The 19,425-nt window shown below is 43.9% G+C and overlaps 1 protein-coding gene across 1 annotated transcript in view; it reads right to left on the bottom strand.

Moving 5' to 3' along the window:
• Positions 1-2,068: 2,068 nt before the first annotated feature.
• The window catches only part of LOC137464842 (lipoxygenase homology domain-containing protein 1-like), a 58,339-nt gene continuing 40,982 nt past the window's right edge, over positions 2,069-19,425 (bottom strand). Inside the window, exons 7-14 of the mRNA XM_068176395.1 lie at positions 17,848-17,996; positions 14,760-14,883; positions 12,805-13,055; positions 10,818-10,953; positions 7,255-7,415; positions 6,852-6,938; positions 4,097-4,232; positions 2,069-2,262 (exon numbers count right to left, since the gene is read on the bottom strand). Of these exons, the coding sequence (XP_068032496.1) occupies positions 2,069-2,262; positions 4,097-4,232; positions 6,852-6,938; positions 7,255-7,415; positions 10,818-10,953; positions 12,805-13,055; positions 14,760-14,883; positions 17,848-17,996 (1,238 nt within the window). The remainder of the gene's footprint in view (positions 2,263-4,096; positions 4,233-6,851; positions 6,939-7,254; positions 7,416-10,817; positions 10,954-12,804; positions 13,056-14,759; positions 14,884-17,847; positions 17,997-19,425) is intronic.

Here is a 19,425-nt window from a genome sequence, read left to right as displayed (position 1 = left end):
GTCAATGTAATTTAATTCATTAGTCCTGATGCTCACCTTACTCATTAATGGCTGATATAAATTAATGAGTAAGTAACTAACTGGAACCACAACAGGGAAAACACTTAATTTAGAGGCATCTTTAAATCTTACTTTCTACACAGGCTGTTAGTTTGCATCTGCAGGCAAACTTTTTAAGCCAAATTGGTAATCAAGGTACTATTGGTTTAAGTGGCTGTAGATTAGAGACCGTACTGACTTAGCAACATTTCTTTTCAACAGGGTATCTGAGTTAATCAGTGTAGATATACTCATTCAGCCTCTTGAATATATGAGCTCTAAGTTTGTCAGGATCAATTCTTAAACAGACTCCTGTTCATTCACCAGCTTTCAGCTCCTCCAGCCACAAGAGCAGTTTTCCACTTATAGGCTCCAGTTTGGTTTATGTCATCTACATACTATTAATCACATAATTTGATTGCCAAAATTATTTTTCCCTTTTGATCCTCCTTCATGCAAGTTAGCCTACAACTTATTTTTGTGAAAAAAGATATCATAGAATCATCACAGAACCCTAGAATGTTTTGGGTTGGAAGGGACCTTAAAGGGACCTGAAATGGGCAGGGACACCTTCCACTAGACCAAGTGGATGCAAGTCTCATCCAACCTGGACTTGGACAAGGATGGAGCATCCCATAAAATAACCATTATCTGTGTTTAAAATATTTGTATTCTCTGCAATCCAAGCACCTTTCTTTGGAACTGCACTGAAACACTCTTCAGCTCCAAAACACGACTCATTTTGCTACCATTTTGACAAACACAGGCTTCATCAAATGACATAATGCCATCCTTTACAGTTTGGATATACCTTTTAAAACTAATATATATATATATAATGTTAATGCATAGGCAAAAAAATAATATGTTTGCAAAGTCCATTTATGCAAACTTGTACATAATTTAGAAGCAGAATGGACTCTCACACTATATAATTGCCACGTTTCCACAGATGGATCTTAAAAGTACAAGAAATACTTGATGAAAGTTCTTTTAAAGTCTAGAAGAACTCAGTGATTTCAGTGAAGAATTGGAAACTCTGGACACTCAAAGGCAAATTCAAAGTGCCAATGCATATTTCAGAAGCCTAAATTCAATGGTCTATTTTGAAAACGTGACCTCCTTTTATCTTCATTTTCTTTCCACTATGAACCTTCAATCAAATAATGACATGAGAGATGGGAAACCTGCAGAGTTCTGTGATCAGATTCTCAAAATCTCCTTCTGGAGATATTGATTACAATTTACCACTCTAAGTTGGACCCTAGAGATCCAAAATTGTATACATATTAAGTAGCTTGACCCTACAGATCAGATCAGCAAACTATTTGCTAGCTGATACTGCCAATGCTGCAAGGGCTTTAACTACTGTTCGACTTCTTCATTATCTCCAGCTTTCCAGGGAATAAGCTCTGCCTTCATTTCAGTCCATTTCCACCCCCCTGCATTCCGGACATGGACAGACAAAAATATGGTGAAAATCAGTTTGAAAATAAGACATAAAACTGAGTGCAGCATGGCTGAGGGAGATTGAAGGAATTACAAAGGAAACATGTTAGGCTTTGGGTTCTGACTTTCACATTAAATAAGATGCCTTTTTCTTCCTGTGCCCCAGGGAGCCAAATTTTTGCTGTATTAGATGGAAGGGAAAAGCCTCTCTTTTATTCTTGGAAGATTTCCTGGAAGCCTTCCCCAATCTGAAGATGCAATTTCAGCAGTCAGAACTTAGCTGGGGAGCAAACCAAGAGACTCTTTCATGAGCATACATCAAGCAAGGGCACACTGTCCCTGACCCAGGCCTCCCTCCAGCTGCAACCTGTTACGATGCTCCGTTGACAAGATTATTGCTGAGAAATTATTTATTTCTCCCAGCTTCCCTAGCCCAAACTGGCGAGGAAACCATGAGTTTACAAACACACACACACACACACAAAAAAAAAAAAAAAACAAAAAACAAAACAAAACAAAACAAAACAAAAAAAACAACCAAAAAAACCCAAAAAATTAATTTATAAATTCACAGCACGCTTCAAGAACCTCGTGTTGAGGCGCCGCTGTACGAACTTACATTGCCCTTTTCAAATTTATTGACGGTGTTGATGCAGTTGTAGAGGACGCGCTCGCCCGTGTCCCCCTGGTCGCCGATGAGGCAGACGAAGACGTTGGCATCCGTGCCGCTGCCGCTCACCGTGCCCGTGCACACCGTCACGCGGTATTTGATCACTGGGGAGGCACAAGTTACAGGAACAATCCCAGAAACGCCATTAATCGCCGTTTTTTAAATTTACCGCGCCTCTGACGGGGTTGTAATTAACTTTAGGTGTTCGTACTGCTTCCAGTTGGTACTTCAGCTGGTGTGTTGACTTGTACGCTTCCACGTTACCGCTAGGAAAAGGTGGGGGGGGAGGGGAAAGCTAAAATAGAAAGGCCTGAAGCATTGAGAGAACCCATGAAAGTCCTCCAAACAAGGACATAAAAATCCTGGTCCTTTCAAGAAAAACGTCATGCAGTGGAGTGTCCCTGTCCTGCTACCTCCCCTACTGCCTTCCCAAGATGGCTCTGGGGGTGAGGAACCTTGCAATGTGCGTGGGGAAAACAACATTTCCAGCATCCAGGGTCCTGGCAGGTAGATAAGAAGATTTAGGAAGGGACAAGTGCTCAGAGACCTGAGGAATAGGCTGTTCATGTTGGATTTGTGGGACAAGACAGGCCCAGCTGGCCCCATCCCTTTGGGATGGTTATAATCATAGAATCATAAAATCATCACATTATAAAGGCTGGAAAAGACCACCAAGATCATCCCTATAAGGGTCCAAACTTTATGCAGGAGGCTGGATTGTTTTGCCTGCTTTTCACCTTCAGGGTCATCATATGGTTTTGCTGGGTGGATTTTGATCTGCCACCTTCCTCCCCTGACCATGCCCTCCTCTCTGCCCTCCCATCCCATTGGGTGAGGGATTTCCAGAAAGAAATATCACAACAAGGAGCCAGCCCACAGACTAACTTTTGATAGAGAAACCCTTTTCTCTAGCTTGGAGAAGGGAGAAGAAGCAGTGCTCCCACCCTCCCTCCAAAATCCTCCTGCAAGCCCAACATGGACATGCTGCATCTCACCTCTGCTCAGCACAAATTCTCCACACAGGAAAGTGCCTGAGTGAGGATTCAAGCTGCCCTCTCCACAGCTGATTAAAAATACATTTCAAAACCAGGTTTATTTACATTTTAATAACATCTGCAATTACAATTACTCTTCCTCTTCTGAGAAACTGCTCCACTGCATGCAGAGTACCAATATCAGAACCAGAAATTTCAGAAAACGAGGGACTCAAGGTCTACAGAGTGTGGGTGCTTTGGTGGAAAGATGAAAAATCCCACTGGCTGCCTTGAGATGTTCTGCTCTCCTAAATTCTCCCTCTAAGTACATTTAATTCTTGTGACACAAGGTCAAGGCAGAAGTGGCCACTCCAGGAAGCCAGGGCAAAGTTCTGCAGCTTTCCTTAATTAAATCTCCAGTTCAATTAAATGAATAAATAGTTTGGATTGCTCATACATACTGAGAGATGCATATGCACACACCATTGTGCTGTGCAACTTACTATATATTTATACATACAGCTGCACGAATTTGCATATAACTAAAGAAAACTTCAAAGCCCAAAATACGATTGTCAAATTTTAGATTGCATTTCAGCTAAGCTTGCTTTCCATGAATATTCCTCAAACCTTGCATTTCACATTTTAAGGGAGACTGGAAAAAAAAAATCACAGGTTTAAAAAAAACCCAAGCCCTGGAAACAATTGTGCTGTGGCCAGATCTCTTCCATTTCCCACCACAGAGAAATCTGCTCCCAAAAAAAAAAGAAAATAATTAATAAAAGGCTGGGATTTCTCAAGCTTCATGCAGCTAATGATGCACACAGAAAATACTGCAGAGAGAAAGTGCCAGAAAGAGAAGTTAATTGAATTGCATCAGTCTGCCTGTGCATCTCTCACACAAAAAGGGTTTCTTTCTATTCAGGTCCTAAGCAAGCCTTTGCACAGAGCCCGTGGCTCTCACCTGGCATGACTTCAGTCACCAGAGGTCCCTCGGCGGGGAGCTCCCGCACGATCTCATTGTCCTCTTCATTTATATCTAGCCAGCGGCCGCAGTTGAATGAGTATTTTTCTTTTGTCAGCGTTTTCAGCAGAGTTACCTTCATTAAACCAAAACACCGCATGAGTTCAGAGGCTTAAAGGCAAAAAAAGCAACAAGATCCTGACAGGTTTTTTGCCAGGGAGGCAAGATTAGGTAGCAGCAGTGAAATAAAACACATTAATAACGAGACTGTCCAGCTGGTGCACTGTAGTGATGCATGGAGCAAAGTCTGTCACAGCTGATGGCTCTTCATTCCTCCTTTCTCCAATCATTCCATAGCACTGAGGAACTTTGGAGGGATTCTGCAGCTCTGCAAATGGCTGATCATGTGCCACTCTACAACCCCAAGGAACAAATCGGGGATGGGGCTTGTGCTATGGGTTCTTGCTGATGAGAATCAATGCATTGAGGAAAAAAAAGAAAAAAAAAAACCAAAAAATTGCAGGAACCCTGAAAAAAGATCGGCATTAGCTCCCAAAGGAGGAATGAGCAAATAAGGTGGTTCTCTGCAGTTGTCTGTTGAAGTGTGTAAAGCAAGGGTATGAGAAAGGTCTGTAAAATCACAGGTGACAATGGAGAAGGCAGAGAGGGATCAAGGGATCAGATGTTCTGTCTTCTGCCTCAAGAAATATAGGGCATCAAATGACACCTGTGGAACAAAGTTCTAAGCAAAAAAAAAAAAAAAAAAAAAAAAAAAAAAAAGACACAATCAGCCTGTGAAGTTTTTGCCAAAAGCTATTAAGGTTGCTGAAAGTATAAATGTTCAAGGAGAGGCTGGAAACTTCAAACCAATAACTGGAAAAATAAACCTGCTCAATGCTTTCTGTTTGGTAGATCAGTTTAGGAATTAAGTGTCCAACTGGAAATAGTCAAAACCTGAAAGAATGATAGGAGGAAGTATCATAAATGTTTGTCTTTTTTCATACACTTCTAAAAGCACGGCCTTATGTGACACAAGAGAGAGGATGTTGGGCTTGAGGGACTTTTGGCCTGACCAGTGTGGCTGTTCTGGGTTCCTGTGGTAGAGAATGGAAGCCTGACCCAACATGAAGCAAACCAGGCATGAAATGTGGGAGGACTGGAACAAAGCATCATTCAGCTTTAATCTAATTTCCTAGATGCTATAATGGGTGCACAAGTGATGGGATTCAGGTGCCATGAGCCTGATCCATCCAGAAAACATCAGAATGGGTATATATGGATAGATTATTTTCCTAAAGTCATAGAATCATAGAATCATTTAGGTTGAAAAAGGCCTAAAATGAGTCCAACCATAAGAACATAAATTCATTTCATGCATCTTAACCAGGTTTACTTAGACAGTTTGACCAAAAGGGAATCCTAGACACATTCTGTTACCTCTTGTCCTTCCTGAACATAATTTTTCTGCAGGCAAATAAGATACCAGAGGGAAATATACAGCTGTGGAAGACACAAACATTCTTGCTCATCATCTGTGAACAAACTAATAGGGATGATTGCAGCAGCCCAAAGTCTGACCAGCAATTTTTTTGTCATAAAAGACCCCAGCCAGACAACTTCTCCCACCATGTGGTGACAATAGCAGCACTTGATGCCATCCTACCCCTGGAGATGAGTGTTGGCAGTGGATGATTTCATAGCTCCACAACAATGCAGGAGAGCAGGACAAGTCAAAGCACATTAGAGGAGCCCAAGAAAAAGCTCCAAGTGGTAAACTCTGATTTATCAACACACTTATTTACAGATGCAGAGCAAAGTGTGCGTTTTTTTAAGCACAGAGAGTGCCATCCAAGCTGCTCAGGAGGACCAGGGGTAAAGCTTAGAGGTGGAATTTCTGTCCAGACAATCCAGGTAAGGGGTGACAGCACTGTAATCAGTGCTCGTAGAGCAAAGGACATGTGAGCGAAGATCAAGCTGGTCACCCTTGTCACCTCCCACACAGCACAGGGCTGCTCTCCTCTGAACAGTCTCCGTGGCCTCCTCCTGCCTGCTGGAGTTCAGCCCCCATCAAAGGGCTGTCAGCACTTCAGGGCAGGGAATGCTACACTGTGCAATCTCTGCTGGAATCAGGTTTTTTGTCATGGGCACTGTAATTAAGCCAAGAAGGAGTGGGTTTGCCTTTCTATACACTAGTGGTGTCTAAGAATATGGAAGAGCAAGGAAGAAACCCCTGATAGCAGTGAGATGAGTACACCAGCTGTCTGACATGGGAAGGGTGGGAAAGTGGGATTTTCTCCACCAATCTGGGCTGCTGGGAGCTGCCTCTCACCGTTGCTGTCATTTCCCCCACACACACAAAACCACACAATTATTTGGCTTGGAAAAGCCCTCCAGAATCATCAAGTCCAACCATTTCCCAAGCACTGCCAAGGCCAACATGGACCCCTGTCCCCAGGTGCCACATCCACACGGCTTTTAAATCCCTCCAGGGATGGGGACTCCACCACTGCCCTGTGCAGCTCTTCCAGGGCTGGACAACCCTTTCCATGGAGGGCTTTTTCCTGATGTTCAATGTAATCCTTTCCTGGTGCAACTTTAGACCATTTTATCTTGTCCTCTGACAAGGCAGGCACCACAGAGCAATGCACATCAAGCTCAGCCGCCAGCTGGAGAACACAGTGACCCAGGACTGGCACTGCAGAGCTCTGCCACCAGCCTGGCTTTCCAGGTCTACCTTCCCTTTCTGTCCCCTCACCTTATTCAGATGCCAGCCAGCAAAGGGGTTTCTTTTCTCGTGCCATATCCGAAGCTTATAAAAGTTGCCGAGATCAGGAAGCTCTATCTGTAAATGGGTAAAAAAGGTGCAACATCCATTTTGGTGAGTCAGCAAAGCACACACACAGAGGGCACCTCTGAGCATCTAAGAGCTAAATAATAGAGAAGTCAAAAGTACCAGGCTGTTCCCTGTTTTGGGAAGACAAGTATATCCATAGACAAGTAAATAATTTGCATCACCACCAAATGGACTGACTTCACCTAAACTTTAGAAGGATCTAATGGAGTAAAAATCTCATACTGATGATTTCCTGCCTGGGATTGAAGCTAAAACCCTGGAAAACAATACCAAGCCAAAACTACCACTTCCACAAGATTCATACCATGAATTTGTCAGTCTGTCCAGTTTCAAAGTTGTCTGAGTTGTTGTCTAGCTTCATCTCATCTGACTTTCCTTTGTCTCCATAAATCTGGAAGAAGATGGTGGCATCTGTTCCTGCATTTTTAATGTCACTTGTCCAGATCCACAGAGACCAAGGGTTTTCTAGAAAGAAAGGTTAAAGAGACTTGTTTTAAAAATTAATTTTTATAGGTTATCTGGTGAAAAACATAATTATCACTGTTTCCCCTGGTAGGCAGAGAGGGTAGAATGAAGAAAGACAAAGACCTTTCATCCTTTTCTGCACAAACATTTTCAGCTGCTGCAGGACGTGCAGGAATGAGATTGGAAACATAATTCTGTGATTTCATGTAAAAGAAAATGAGAAAAACATAAACAACCTCTTTTCAGGTGAACCATATTCTCGTTATACTCTACTAACAGGGTAATGCAGGGGTATGACCCAACCCTGTAGTTTCAGTTCACTTGTCAAATGCATACAACTCAAGCTTCAAAGACCATAAGTTCAGGGGAATATTCATCTTTCCTTTTATCAGTGAGAAGGAGTCTCCAGTTACTTGTGCATGGTGCAATGCAGCTCCAGGTATCTCCTAAAAATTTGCTGGATCTGTGTCTGGAACAAGGAGGAATGGGACACAGATGTGCTATCACCTCATCCTGAGATAATGAGCATCCCAAGACTGGACTAATTATCCCAAAAATGCTTCTTGCAGAACAGGCTGTCTCAAAGCCCACTCAGGTGCAACCTCAGTGAGGCTGCACCATGTGGGACAAACACACTCAGAAGTACAATATCTTTATTCAGCGTAAAGATATTTTCCAAAAGGTTTTGAATTATTTAAATGCCTAAATTTGACACGACTTCAGTTAACGCTTTTTTTTATACTACATGACATACCCTAAGATTGTGACCAATCTGTAAGATTTTTATCTCAAGTCTTCATCCAACATTTTCATGGCTAAGACCAGTCCACCTGCAGCAGCTTTACATAGTTTTTCATACCAGAATATTGTTGCAGATATAAGGGTGACATTATTTCCTCTAAAGAGCCCCTCATCTGCATACTTTATTGACCATAGTGTGTGTCGCTTCTGCAGGCCTTGCTGCACCCACAGGAGAGGGAACAGCCTTCTTTCCTCACTCAGACATCAGCTGAATTATTAACAAATCCTAATGAGAGAATTGCTAACCCTATCGGTACACCCGAGCCCACACTAGCACAGCTTGACCTTCAGAGCCCAGAATGGAATATAAAAATATGATGGCATGCATATAAATTAGATTTTTACTGGTCTACTCAGTGTTTGACTGTATAAAAAAGAGACAAGAACTACTGAACAAAAAAAAAGTGAGGGGAAGAGGGATCTCTCAGAAAAAGTTTTGCCCTTGTTTTAATGATACACAAAATGTTTATGACCACTCCTCTTTGAAAAGCACCAGCAAGTTTTAGCTGAGCAGAAATGAAGCAAGATCTGTGGATGGCATGTGATGGAGAAGCCTGTTCTCCCTGGGGAAAGCTGCAAGTGCAACTCAGACACCAAAGACTGCTCTCATCTGTCTGGTTTGGCCTCCCTGACCTCTTGCTGAGGGAAAGGGGGAGTGAAGCACGCATGGAGCGGGAAATGGGACCTTGTAGCAGGATTAAATGCTGATAGAGGGCTGTCAGGGAGAAACCACACAGGGGAGATGTGGCTGAGCTAGGGCTGAGGCTGCTGGAGAAGGCCAGGCATTCCCCCAAACACCCATGTTCATCCTCCCAGGTCTTGCTGGGAGCATCCCCTGGGTTCTCATCCCTTCACACTGAGGTATCCAGGCACTTTGGAAGTCCTCAGAGCCAGGGCAAATATTCCCCGGGGCACAAACACCAGGGAGGACAAGACCTGGCACAACAGTTTCCAGGATAATATTCAAGATAAGGGGAGGAGGGAATAAAAACCCACAGAATAAATACAAGCTACATATGGAGCTGCAATCTGCTGCGGGAGCAGCTTTTGGATGCTGTGCTGGGAGACGTTTCACCATGGATACCCCAAGTGAGGTTGAAGCCAGCTTTGATCATCTCTGCAGAAAGGGACAGTCCTGTGTGCACAGGGAGATAGGCGAGATGACATAATAGGTCTTTTCTAACTCCGAGTCTTACACTTCTATAATCTGGCAGCTAAAGGTCACAGATTTCTCAAGGCTAATGCTCTCTGTCTATCTCCTGCAATGCAGTGGTGAGGGAATTAGCCTGTCAATAACAATCAGAGCTGATAATAGGGGGTTAAAGGTTGCAGATGCTTTAGCTAAATGGACTGAGTCGGAGGTGCAATGTGGTTACAACGCTGACTAACATTTAGATAAAGCTTATTCAAATGAACTGCTGTTTAAGCAGGAGCCCACCCGAAGCACTCTCGGATTAAACCGTGTCTATTATCCTAATTAAAATATTCTGTTTACACATGGGCACACCGGCACGGGCTGGGCAGCAGCGATATTTTTTGGCTTGGTGCAGAACCAGGCTGGAGCTGGAGCGTGTGGGGATGGATGAACGTGCCCATACAGCACAGCACGGAGCAGCTCCTCCCAGCAAACGTGTGCCACTGCCTCCCTCTAGGGAAAATGCTCCGCATCCAGCACGCACCTGCCAGCTGGACAGGGCTAAGACCTGTTATTTCTCTAGGGTCAGGAATAAAAAGAGGTGAAGTCAACAAGGAAGAGTTTTGTTTTACTTCCCATTCTCCCTTCCCTCCCCCACCACGGTTTGTCTCCTTGTTGTATTTTTTGTTCCCATCTGTAATAAGAAAGCTTTGCTTGTGTAGTGATAAGCAATGTAGCCTGGCTTTTCTGCAAAGGTAAGATGATGTCTGAGGCAGGCCTAAACCCAGTGGACCTTAAGGAAATTAGTATAATTCTTCAAAATATTATAGGAGTTCAGTTTTATACTCCTCATAAGCAGTATTTTCAAAGCTGAAACCCATGCCCCACCATCACAAGGACGTGGAGCTGCTGGAGCCAGCCCAGAGGAGGCCACGGAGCTGCTGCCAGGGCTGGAGCCCCTCTGCTCTGGAGCCAGCCTGGCACAGCTGGGGCTGTGCAGCTGCACAAGAGAAGGCTCCAGGGAGAGCTCAGAGCCCCTGCCAGGGCCTCAAGGGGCTCCAGGAGAGCTGCAGAGGGACTGGGGACAAGGCATGCAGGGACAGCACACAGGCAGTGGCTGCCACTGCCAGAGGGCAGGCACAGATGGGATATTGGGAACCAGGAATTGCTGGCTGGGAGGGTGGGCAGGCCCCATGATCCCTGCCAGTGCCCAAGGCCATGTTGGATGGGGCTTGGAGCACCCTGGGACAGTGGAAGGTGTCCCTGCCCATGGTAAGGGGGTTGAAATTAGATGACCTTTAAATGTCCCTTCCAAACCCAAACCATTCTGTGACTGAGTGACTGAATCCACTCGAACCTCTCCTTGACCCTGGCTATACCCATGTCACTCAGGTGACACTCAGGGGCATGTGGCTTGTGGGAGGAGGGGTGATGGTCACAGGAGGCTCCTGGACACTTGCACCTACTTTTCAGCCTTTTCTGGCGCAGGGAAACCATTTCGTAGAGTTCCCGCTCTATCAGACCATCCCCTTCATCTTCATCCAGCCACTTCCCACACGGGAAGGTTTGCTCAATCCCGGTGAACGGGCAGTAAACCACCACCTGGGAAAAGAGATCGGGACAATGAGCTTGAACATTCTGCTACTGGCGGCCCACAGAGCCTTGGCACTGAAAACTTAAACAAACAAAACAAAGACAGAGCTGGAGATCTTGGTCCTGCTCTCAAAATCAATTTTTTTGGACCAATATGAACCAGACTCGTTGCGCAAATCCCAGTGTGGAGTACAGCTACGACTCATCTGTTCTGTTATTCCCATTTTTGCAGCAGGACATCACAATGGGTCAACCAGGAGGAGGTGGAACACCAGGAGGGGAAGGGAATGGGAGCAGGCAGGGGGGCTGCAGCAGTCAGCGTCGTGTCAGGGTGCAGCACAGGCCCTGCACCATGCCAGTGCACGGCGGGGCTCTGCAGAAAGCACAGGCTACAAAAAGCCTTCAAATATATCCATCCTAAGCTGATTTTGCTTGCCAGGAAAACTGAATTTCCTCATAGCTTCAGGGTAGGCATCTGCCTTCCTCTCCACCCTCCTGATGACCTTGTACATGATCTAGTGTTGTCACCAAAAGCTGGGAAATAAACTCTCCAACCAATTTGCTGGGTTGGAAAGACAAAATTACTTTCTTAACAATGCTGGATGCATGGGAATTTCACCTCAAAGCATGAGCAGCAACCAAACAGACCACACATTAAACTAATACATATTTGTCACATTTCTATCACATATTAATTTAACTTCCTGTATGCATGAATATATGCTTATTATTCCCATGAAGTTACTTGGATATGAGTAGGGGTCTTTGGGGGATTTTATTGGTCATTTGGGAACATCCCATTCCTCAAAATTCCCTTCTAGTCCTGGATCTTCTGGTGAATCTTCTTTCCTGGAGAGTATCTCAAATATGTGTCCAGGTTGTGATGTACTTCTCTTTATCACTCTCTGCTCTGGCACTCCATCTCTGTTCTCAAAACTAAGATATCTACCAGAACATATTAATCACTGCTGGAAGCAAACATGGAAGCGTTAGCTGGCACAAAACTTATTAGTCACAGATGCAGGGAGTTAACACAAGGCCACATTAATCTCTGGCATGTGTACTAAGCACTGGATGGTACAAAACCAAACATTACCCACGAATAGAGGGATCACACACCATGTGCTAAACTTAGAAGAATTTTCCATTATCTTCTCCCACTGCTGTGAAGAATTCTTCTCAAATAAATATGTTTTTGGGAAACAACTTTGTGTATTTCTCCACTGCCTCCCAGTAGCAGCTGTGGTCAACCACTTTCTATAGGGTTTTGGTTTTTTTTTTTTTGGTTTGTTTTGTTTTGGTTTGGTTTGTTTTTTTTTTTGTTTGTGGGTTTTTTATTGTTGTTTGTTTGTTTGTTTGTTTTTTTACTATTATTTCTGAACCTCTAGAGCAGCATCTAGAAACTTGAGGGCAGTCTGAGCACAGATGATAACTTTGAAACGCTCAGCACAATCCAAGGCTGCATTTCTGTCTGGCCCCTTGGGCAAACATCTGAAGGTGCTTTTGGAGCTGAGCAAACAATAATCTCTGTCTTTGTGACAGCAGAGGGGCAATCAACCCAATTAGCGAGTGATTGACTTATGCATCTAACGTGCCTTTGAGGCAATCAGTTGCTCTCGTGTGTGATGTATAATATTGAGTTGTTAAACCGGGGATATTGCCTTCCAAACAAAAGCAGACTTATTTATTTATTTTTAAACTGGTCTGGGTTGTCGGGGTCAGGTTATGAATGGGGAGGAGGTCTGACAGCTGCCTGCAGACAAAACTCCTGGCAGTGTTGGCCCAGTGGTAGCACTCCCTGACCTCAGAGGTCCCTTCCAAACGGAATGATTCCATCAGTTCATGATAATTAAGTCTCACCTTCTCACAAAACCAGCCAGAGCTGACACCACAATTATCATGCCCAATGGTGACTCTGCTGAGAGGGCTGAGGAGGGCAGCTATCTCCACGTTGAAGAGATCCGTCCTGGCACGCTCAAATTCACCTCCTTCCAAGAAAATCTTCCCACTGTTCTTTAAGCCTTTGGAGCCGTGGAGGATTACGTGGATCTTGGAGTTGGTGCCAGCTCCTCTGATATCTCCGGTCACTACAGCCACGTTGTACACAATGCCTGGAGGAATCAGAAATTTGGTTAGGGAAAAAAGAAGGGAGGAAAAGAGTCTGAGAGTTATGGTTTTGACTGGATTTATGCTGGAGATTTTATTGATTTCCCACTGGTCTCTTTTAGCTTCTGACTTACACACAGTGCAATGTCTCATTTGTTTTTGTCCCACACATAACTCTGAGAAATACACATCTACCTTCAGACTGCCCAAGAGAAATAGGCCTGGGGTGACAAGCTCCCTGTTGTATGACCCAATGCAAAAAAAAAAAAAAAAAAAAAAAAAAAAAAAAATCACTCTGTGGTGCTGATTAGGTGAAGAAAGGTAAAAAAATTTAATTGGCAAGTAAGTAGTTTGATTTTGAGAAATACCAAACACCAAATATATCAGAGAGGGGGAGAAATGTGGCTTTAAACAGTGGTGGCAAAATCTGCAATATCACAAAACTCTGAAAACTTTGGGTTTATTTTTCTCTTAGCCTATCATGCTGCTGAAGCATCAGGACCTCCACAGTCATGGATCTCAGCAAAACAAGGTTTGGGAGAGGTATCAGCCCAGCTGGAAGAAAGAAAAATATTTCTGGAAAGAAACTTATTTACATTAAAGTGTCCTTGGGGTTTTTCTTTTCTATCTCCAACTATTGGTCTAAGAATGAAAACACTTCTTCCCACAAGCCTTACCTCACAGAAAAGCACATCTTAAACTTATCTCATGGCATCAAAAACACACCTAAACACTATAGGAGCTTGTAAAAAATAGTTGAGACCTAAGCCAAGCTTTTTATTAAATCAGACAGGAATTTCAATAGGCACCTGGGATGAAGCAAAAAAAGTCAGAACTCACTCTCTTACAAGTAATCCTCCCTTTGAAATTTACATTAAAAAGTACTCAAGCATGCTTTACTGTTGGTGTGTCTTCAACAAAACCCCAGAGAGCAGGAAAACAAAATACACAGTCATGAGTGGTAAAAGACAAAGGAGGCTTTTTGGGATTGAATTACATTTCTTTCCATTTTCTTCCCTTGATTTTCCCTAACAAGCATCCTGCAGTGAGGGATCTGCACCCAGACCACTTTCCTCATGCACATACAGGGGGAAATACGAGGACTGCAGATGCTGAAGACCACACAAGGAAGTAAAGAACCATTGTTACATGCATCATCACAGTGTTTGCCTTCATGCTATTAAATAAATACAGGCAGAACACTATCCAAATAATCTCCTGCCTCGTGACAGGTTCTTTTATGGACTTTACATCCAGGTTTCTTTTAACAGAGACATAAACTTTGTTTGTCTTTTCTTTAAACATGTTGGATAATAAAAAAGACTGATTTAGGGCTCAGCACTGTGTTACTTGTTTTGTAAAAGGATGTTTAGCTCCCCAGTCAAGAAACTGAACTACAATATTCACTGCTTTGTGCTTTCGGAAATAACAAAAACTTTGTTTGAGTGCTGGTGAGCAATTTGCTGAAGGTATAAGCTGCAACTTTGATTCCCTGCCCGCCAGCCCCTTATCCAGGTACACCAGGTGATAAACCAGCCTGCAGGTCCTGCACAGCTTCACAGGTGAGACACAAAGCTGGGAAATGTGCTGGCAGTTCAGGAACCCTCACACAAAACAGCCCATCACCCACCAGCAGATGCTTCACTGCAGGTCTCCCTGAGAGACCTTAATTTCTCATTTCCCACCCCGGATTCAGGCCATGATTTTACCTGTGGCTTCAGTGCCCCCAACTAGAATGTCCCTCTGTATTTTCCCATCATCTTCGTCTAAAGCGAACCAGCGTCCAACTGGGAATTGGTACACACATTTATTGCCAATGTCCTCAATGATCACCTAGGAGAAAAGAGACACCACGTTGGAGAATAGCACGGGAAAAGCAAAGGTTTTACACAACAGGGTGGCAGAAGAGCAGAAGCTTTATGTACACACTCTTACTTGTATTTAACATGTTCAATACTCAAGCAAATCCCACTCCACTCCCTAATTAGCACGGATAGAATTTCAGACAATCAGTGAGTAAAAACCCAGCTTTTTTCTTTTGCTTCTTTTTTTTTCCAGTGAACCCACTCTGCATCTCTTGCGGTGTATGAGACCAGATGTCTCTGCTATCAAGACCAGCTGGCCTGGCCTGTCTTCCTTCTCTCCAGAGCTTGTTGCTGGCTACTCTTCTCCATCAGCTGAACGACAGCTCTTTGTTCTGCTTTGGCAACAGGCTGTGTTCTCTCTCTGCTTTAGAACCTTGTTATAAAATAATGCCTAGGAATTTCAGGGCAAATCCAGACCATCAGATGAGCTTGTGTGACACAGTACTATCACTAGATCCCAGTCAGTTACTCCAGGGTGGAACCATTGCAAAGGGACTGCTGTTAAAACCCTGTGGCTGGAAACAGTTTCTAATTTGGAAGGATTTGGCTCTTGGACCACAGTGAGGTGGAGCTGTGCAAATATCATGAGGTTTAACAAGGCCAAGTGCAAGGTCCTGCACCTGGGTTAGGGCAATCCAATGACAGGCTGGACAGACAATGGATCAAGAGCAGCCCTGGGAGAAGGAGCTGGGGGTGCTGTGGGTGAGAGCTGGACCTGCCCCAGCCTGAACCCCCCTGCCCTGGGCTGATCCCCAGCGTGGGCAGCAGGGCAGGGGGGATTCTGCCCCTCTGGCCCTGGGCTCAGCTGAGACCCCACCTGCAGAGCTGCCCCAGCCCTGGCTCCAACAGCACAAGGACGTGGAGCTGCTGGAGCCAGCCCAGAGCAGGCCCCGGAGCTGCTGCCAGGGCTGGAGCCCCTCTGCTCTGGAGCCAGCCTGGCACAGCTGGGGCTGTGCAGCTGCACAAGAGAAGGCTCCAGGGAGAGCTCAGAGCCCCTGCCAGGGCCTCAAGGGGCTCCAGGAGAGCTGCAGAGGGACTGGGGACAAGGCATGCAGGGACAGCACACAGGCAGTGGCTGCCACTGCCAGAGGGCAGGCACAGATGGGATATTGGGAACCAGGAATTGCTGGCTGGGAGGGTGGGCAGGCCCTGGCACAGGGTGCCCAGAGCAGCTGGGGCTGCCCCTGGATCCCTGGGAATATTCAAGGCCAGGTTGGATGGGGCTTGGAGTACCCTGGGCTAGTGGAAAGTGTCCCTGCCCATGGCAGGGGATGGGACTGGAGAATCTTTAAGGTCCCTGTCAAACCAGACTGTTCTAGAATTCTGTGATATTTTGCTGAAACAAGCAGGGGAACAATATTCCCCTTTAATATTAGACTAGTTTTTGGCACCTCCTGTTGAGGTGTTTTTTACCAATATCTTCTGCTGGACTCCTGAATCCTGCCATACATTTACTGTAGTATTTTAAACCAGCAGAGAAAAGTATTCACGAATTTTGGCCAGAAGAGAAGAAATCAAAATCTCTAGTCCTCTGCGTGGGTTATGTCTCAGAAGGGAAAAGAAAACATCACTATTATGGATGGAAAGCTCTTGACACTTTTCTCAACAATGAGGGAGAATCTGAAATTTGTCCTTTCTGATAAATTTATGAAACTATTCTTAGGGAAACAAAGCTTCCCTTCCTATCATTCATCCCACACCGTGCTGTTGCCTGTAGCACTCCTGAGTCCTGTTGTACCTCCACAGACACAGACAGCAGAGTCTGCCAGGGCTGGGATTGCCAGCATGAGAGAGCTGGAGTGCTAGAGACTAAAATAGAAAAGGTTTGGGAGAAATACCAACACTCCAATGCCTCTCTACCAGCTGATGTCTTTGGGTTCCTTTCAGTGGGTTTATTCTTACATTTAGAGGTGAAAAACCATCTCTGAGTAGAAGCCACTCTGAAAATACAAGAAACATGAGAACAGGTCCATCCTGGAGTGACAACACTGGAGTGTCCAGATAATGAACCAAACTGCACAAAAAAAACCATCTAAAACCAGTAGACAACAACTGAGCTATTTTAGCTCCGTTCTCCAGCCTTCCATCTGAATTTGCAAGGCCAAAGCTGCATTTTACTTAATTGCAAATATCCTGCAGGCTTGTGGCAGAATATAGGGTTGGTGTGTTGGCTGCAAGTAGTCACTACAGCAGGTTTTGGGACTTGAGCAACCTCACCAAGCTCATTAAAAATTATCTCATTACACCTGTGATGTGAGAATGAGGTTCTGTGGTTTTTGCCCACCACTATTTATGACATTGAGCACAACTCCTCTGTTTTTCATTTCCACATTTTTCATGGGCTGACAACATTGTAACTTTTCCTGCATTGTGTGGTGGTGGAGAAGCATGTGCTAATATTTGCATTTGTATTACATTGAACTATCCTGTTATTGAGGATTTACAAATATGGGGTCAGGTCTTCTGTGGATTAAAGCCAGCTGTGTTAAACTACATCAGCAGAGGAAAGAAAATGAGACCAGAGAAGAGTCACAGATTTCCCCTTTTAAAATATTCCTTCAATCATTACACTAAAAGCTGTAATACCTTCCTACCCCATAGCAGGAGATTAAAATGAGCAGGAAAGTGGAAGAATAGGGTCTTCGTGGCAAGCATATCTCTTTTGCTGAGCCAATGATAAATCACTGAAATTTGGGCAAGCTATGAGTCTGCAAATTTTCACTGTGAACAGATCCAACAGATAACTCTTGGATTCTGGTATTTTTATGGTCATGGTAATGAGTTAAGTCAAGGGAATGAAATGATTTGTGTCCTTCTCAGTAACCTGTATCACCAGCAATTATCCTTAAATCTCTTGCTACCAGACCACTGAGAGGGTGAGATATTTTGCTCCCATGAGATGCTTATGTTGAAAGTCTCAGGAGTAACTAACCTTTGCAAGGAACCAGCCAGCAGAGCCACCCTTGTTATTATGCCCGATATTAATTTTTCTTAATTTTCCCAGATTTGGAGCATCAAGCGTGAACTTGTCTTCTGCTCCTTTTTCAAAGTTGTCTTTGTCATTGTCCAGTTTCCTCACACCTGAATGGGCAAAGAAAAAGTAAAAATAAAAGCAAAACAAACAAACAAACAAACATAGCCCTACAACAAAACAAAAACAAAAGCAAAAGCAAAAACAAAAACAAAACAAACCCAAAAAATAAGTAATAAATAATAACTCTAAGAAGGAAAGGGTTGCTGGCACATGCATATTTGTAAGTGAAGAAATATTTAGGAATGTCAGAAAGTCACCACTGACTGAATCAAATATTCCCTAGGTATCAGCTCTCTGCACCCAGGATTCAAGGCAAAGGCAGAGGACTTTCTATTCTAATAAAAAAGTGCCTTTTCTCAAGCACACAAAAGACCAGGATTTCCACTCTAATGTCATAGTTACTTGCAGCTCTCAGAGCTTTTAGAAATATATATCCAGATGGCTCTTAAATATTTTTTTTCATATCACCACATTTCCCTTTTATTTTTACTGTCTTTGAAAATCTCCAAACTGTTCAAGGAAAGCTTTGGTCACAAGCTGCAGATTCTGACATTTCAGGACACAGAATTATTTTCTGTATCCAAGAGGAAGGATTTAATTTCAAATTAGGACTCAGCCAGGGCTGTTGGCTTTTTCCTGATCTCACAGGGGTTTGCCTTTATGAAAAGTATTAAAGCTGTGCCCTAGTTTGCAGCCTGTGTGATGCTGTGAGTGGGATGAAACCCACCCAAGGCTCCAGTGCAGAGAGAGAGGTCAGTGGGCAACTCATCCCTCTTACCTTAGAGAGGATGAGTCATTCCCTAGGGGCGTTATTTCTCTGTGTGGATATGACAGAATGCCTGGAGACCCAGGTAAGATTCAGACTCCCACTTTGGGATGTCTTCAGTGAGATCAGATGAATCCCCCTGTAAAACTCTGGAGGATTAATCAAGGATAAGCCCTATCCACCAGATTTTATAATCTGTTCAAGGACACTTGGCACACATCGTATCATTTGAATTTGACATGATAGGTGCAGTATAGAAGCAAGAGAATATTTGTTCCCTGGTTACAGGAATCTCCAGGAATCTCCGCCCACTTCTCTTCATGGCCCAGAGAGCTTGGTTTGGGCACATCTTTTAATATTATTCAATTTTAATTTTTTTAAAATTAAATTAAAGTTTCCAGACCACTGTTGCATCACAGTCTACATTTAAAAATAATTACAATTTTTTTTAAAAAGCTATTCAAACCCAACTAATATAAACCTTGATTAAATTATTTTTACAAGTGGCCGAGCAGGCTCAGCCACCACCTTTGCCACAGACAAGAGTTGTCATTATCCATCCAAGTACCTGGAAAATGAGACACACAGCTCCCACTGCATTCCCTGTAAATACATATTGGTGTATTTACCCTTCAGTGGGTTGGCACTTTCTCCACTGCTTTCTGCTGGTGGTTTGTGCTGTGTTTTCCCAGAGTCTGCTTTTTTTAACG

This window comes from Anomalospiza imberbis, chromosome Z, assembly GCF_031753505.1.
Source record: "Anomalospiza imberbis isolate Cuckoo-Finch-1a 21T00152 chromosome Z, ASM3175350v1, whole genome shotgun sequence".
NCBI lineage: Eukaryota > Metazoa > Chordata > Aves > Passeriformes > Viduidae > Anomalospiza > Anomalospiza imberbis.
Note: the sequence above shows the minus strand (reverse complement) of the source record. Positions and strands in the feature narration are given on the sequence as shown.